The 3,634-nt window shown below is 37.6% G+C and overlaps 1 protein-coding gene across 1 annotated transcript in view; it reads right to left on the reverse strand.

The window, feature by feature from the left end:
- Positions 1-1,070: 1,070 nt before the first annotated feature.
- Positions 1,071-3,634, reverse strand: part of LOC104528586 (glutamate receptor ionotropic, kainate 1) — a 33,675-nt gene continuing 31,111 nt past the window's right edge. Inside the window, exon 8 of the mRNA XM_029086115.1 lies at positions 1,071-1,561. Coding sequence (XP_028941948.1) covers positions 1,406-1,561 — 156 coding nt within the window. The 3' untranslated portion in view covers positions 1,071-1,405. The remainder of the gene's footprint in view (positions 1,562-3,634) is intronic.

Raw genomic sequence — 3,634 nt, forward strand, 5'->3', positions numbered from 1 at the left:
CGGGCTTGCCCAGCTCCATGTGCTGTGCAGGAAAGCAATCAGTGGTTCCAATTCTCTGATTCCCTTTTTCCAGCCTTGCCTTAGGATTAGAGGTAGTCATAGTGGTGGGACAGCCCTGGACAGGCCAGGTGTATATATATCACCTAGTGAGTAGGAAGGCAGGGGTACAGATCCCAGCTGCTTGGGTGCAAGGGCGCCCATCTCCTCTGCTCACCCTCATCCCTTGAAGTGTGGATGTGCCTGCGTTTCACCTGTTTCCTTTTGCAGGCACCCTCAGAACTAACCATCTGGCACCAATAAAAGCCCTAGGAACAACAGAATTAATCACAGAGAAAACAGAGCAATAAATATAAATGTGCTTCACCTCACTGCAATATAAAGGAACAGTTTTTGGGGGAGGGATGGGGAGATCTGCTGCTATAATGCATCACTGTTCTTCAGACAGAGGTTTCTTCACAAAACAACCTGAATTTATCCTTCATTGTTAAAACATTCTGCTGGTGCCCTTAGCCATTGCAAGAAAAGGTTTCAATTCCAGAGCATTGGCTGTATTCCTACCAGATATTATCTTTGTGGTCAAGATTTGTTACAAATTGAATAATTTTGGCTTTAATTTCTAAGAGATATTCATTTTGAAGTCTGAATTATTTTACTGGTATCAAGAGCTGGAGGATATGGCATGTGATTAAGCCAGTGTTGCCTTCCCCTGTTCACTAATCATTACTTTTGTGATTTTGTTTTTTCTCTTTGAATATCTAGCACCTGGAGACATGGCATTGCCTAGTAAATATGTTTTAAAAGAAAAGAAAAATAGAAAAGATAAGGAATAACAAGTTTGTCACAGAAAAGAACCCGAAGAGCATTCCTTATCAGAAAGAATAAAAGTAACTCATTGTTGCATGCCTTTGCATTTAAGATATTTTTGTATTGTTTATGAGTTAATTGTCATTATTTATGAGTTAATTGTATGAATTTTTTACTTTGGTTGTCTGGGTTCTGGTTTCTAAACAACTGTGTTCAGCAGAGCTGTGATCTTTTCTTCAAAAGGAAAAAAAAGTTCCACTCCCAGATTATTGGAAAAAAGAACCCTGTCTCTTGTTTATTTATTTATTTAGAAAGCACATACAGCGATGCATGGGGAGGGGAAGAGAGATGCAAAACAGGTGAGCATACAAATCCATCTCAAAAGAAATAGTGAGACACTTCCCAGATGATTAGTAGTACATCAGTCTATGTGAGCATTTGAACTGTTGTACCTCTAGATTAAAAAAAGAAACCACGGAGAATTTCTGAAGAACAAGGTAAATGTCTCTATTTCAGAAATCCCACAACAATCATCTTGTAGGCAGCAATGTTTTTGTTTTGCTTTTTGCTCCTCGTGTTTCCTCAAAGGGGTCTCTCTTGCTCACGCTATGGTTTCTTTCCTCAGTGTCCGCCTCTGATGACAAGTAAGGATACTTGTGAATGAAGATTTCCCCTTCGTTCTTGACCTTTTCTTTAACTTCTTCTGGTGCTTGAGTGAAATTCCAAGCTCCTCCATTATCGCATTGAAAGAAAGACACTGGTGGAAGATAGAAATGGAATTAAACACTTCTCATTGAAGGCAGAGTTTGACCATACGCTTTGCACAAATGATGGCTTTCAGAAGTCAGGACTAGAGCTCTTACTGGTGGGCTCGGAAAGCTTCTCAGCTGAGTTCTGCCAGCTTTGAATAAGCCCCTAAAGTATAATAGGTGAACCTGTATAAGTAATGTTTTTTTGCCTAACTTGGCTTCCACTGAAATGAATTTAACTATGGCTTAACTAAAGCTGATTATGAATGTTTCTGAAATTCTACACAGATGCATTTGTGATGTTTTGATGGCTTTCTATCATAAAACTTACCCCTTTTCAGGAGGTAAATTTCCTCCTGACCTTAAAAGAAAAAAGATCTTATTTTCTAAATCACAGGTTCCTTAGCCACAAAGCAATTGGGAATAGTAGAGAAAACAACATAATTTCTGAAGATTTCTTTGTGGCTTAGTTATTTCCCCCTCATGAAATTAACAGACATTTCTAAAATATAGCACAGTCCTCAATCCTCTTCTTTCTTTGGAATTAATCTTTTTCAAATATTGTGCGTTGAAGAAAGGAGAAAATTACCACAAGAATAAGGTAGCTGAAGGGTTTAGAAAGAAAGAAGAATTCTTTTTTTCTTCCCACCATCACAACAGTAACAAAGATGTTTCAGGTAAGTGGAAACATCCTTTAAAATCTACAGCTGGAATAATTACATGTAATACAAAAAAACACAAAGAGGCTTTAAGTGGAAGTATCTATCAGTGCAAAAAAATTGTTCCATGCAAATACACATGATAGATTATTTATATATACAATGAAGTGATGGTAGCAGTGTGAAAAAAGCTTTAACCACCTTACCCTCATCAAATTGAATAAATCCTTTCTACCAAACCCCATCTAGAACTGCAGAACTAACCAGCTTTAAAACAACTGGTTAAAACTACAGTTCTTGTAAAATGACAGCAACTGCCCACAGACATGGTTCTCTGTATCAAATACAAATTCCCTTCTAGAGCGATACCAATGCAGGGGAAGCAGTGTTCAGTTCTTAACCAGTAATCATCCAATAGTGACCTCAGTTATACAGGGCTAAAAAAAGTAAAAACAGATATATTATTTATATTATTTTAAAAGGAGAAAACTCATTCTTTTCTAGTAGCCAGGTATTCTAGATGAATATTTTCAAATTCAAAAGACAGTATGAGGGTAACCTGGATCAAGGTTAAATCATTTCTTTAAGGCAGCAAAGGAATCCCAGGGAAGTGAATCCCACACACTGTGCTTCTTCCTCTCCAGCATAACCCCCACTTTTAACACGTGTAACCCTGGTTCTGCAAACGAGCTCAAGACATCAGTGCATTAGAGCGTGCGTGTATTTTAAATGTGGATGATCTTGCGTATGTCACCATGTCCATTTGTGGGATGGACTGCACACAGACTAAGATCCCATAGTATCACAGAATCACAGAATATTAGGGATTGGAAGAGACCTCAAAAGATCATCTAGTCCAATCAAATCTATAGTTTGATATGCTCTTTCTTTCGGATGTTTATTTTTTATTAATCTACAATTGTTAAGTATACATAAATTGAACTACTATTAACTCGTGCCAGCCCCAAAATGTAACAGATATAGGCCAGGGCAGTGTACTGCTTTTTCTTCAAATTACTGTCTGGTAATAGCCAGGAATTTGCTGATGCAATTATCATTTAAATATCCCCTTTGACAATGTAATATAGGAATTCCAGAGTTACTAGAGTTAGAGTCAAAGGTGTTTGCTGCAGCCCCATGCCCTCTGGAAGCCGCGGGTGAAGCAGATATCATCCTAATACAGACATTATTTCTATGTTGCTTCAGGCTTTTTTAGAGAGCAGCACCACTTGTTTCCAAACCAATAAAACTGTATGCTCTAAGTGGCTAATTTAGCATGGATAATTTCTCTCTACTATCTTAAGTTTTAATTGAGTTTTCAAGATCTAGATTACAAACTGATTCCAGAACTCCCTGGCAAATAAGGAAAGGATCACATTAACTGTTTGTAGGATTGATCACATTTATTTTTATTTTCTTTCC

This window comes from Antrostomus carolinensis, unplaced genomic scaffold, assembly GCF_000700745.2.
Source record: "Antrostomus carolinensis isolate BGI_N321 unplaced genomic scaffold, ASM70074v2 scaffold15227, whole genome shotgun sequence".
Classification (NCBI taxonomy): domain Eukaryota; kingdom Metazoa; phylum Chordata; class Aves; order Caprimulgiformes; family Caprimulgidae; genus Antrostomus; species Antrostomus carolinensis.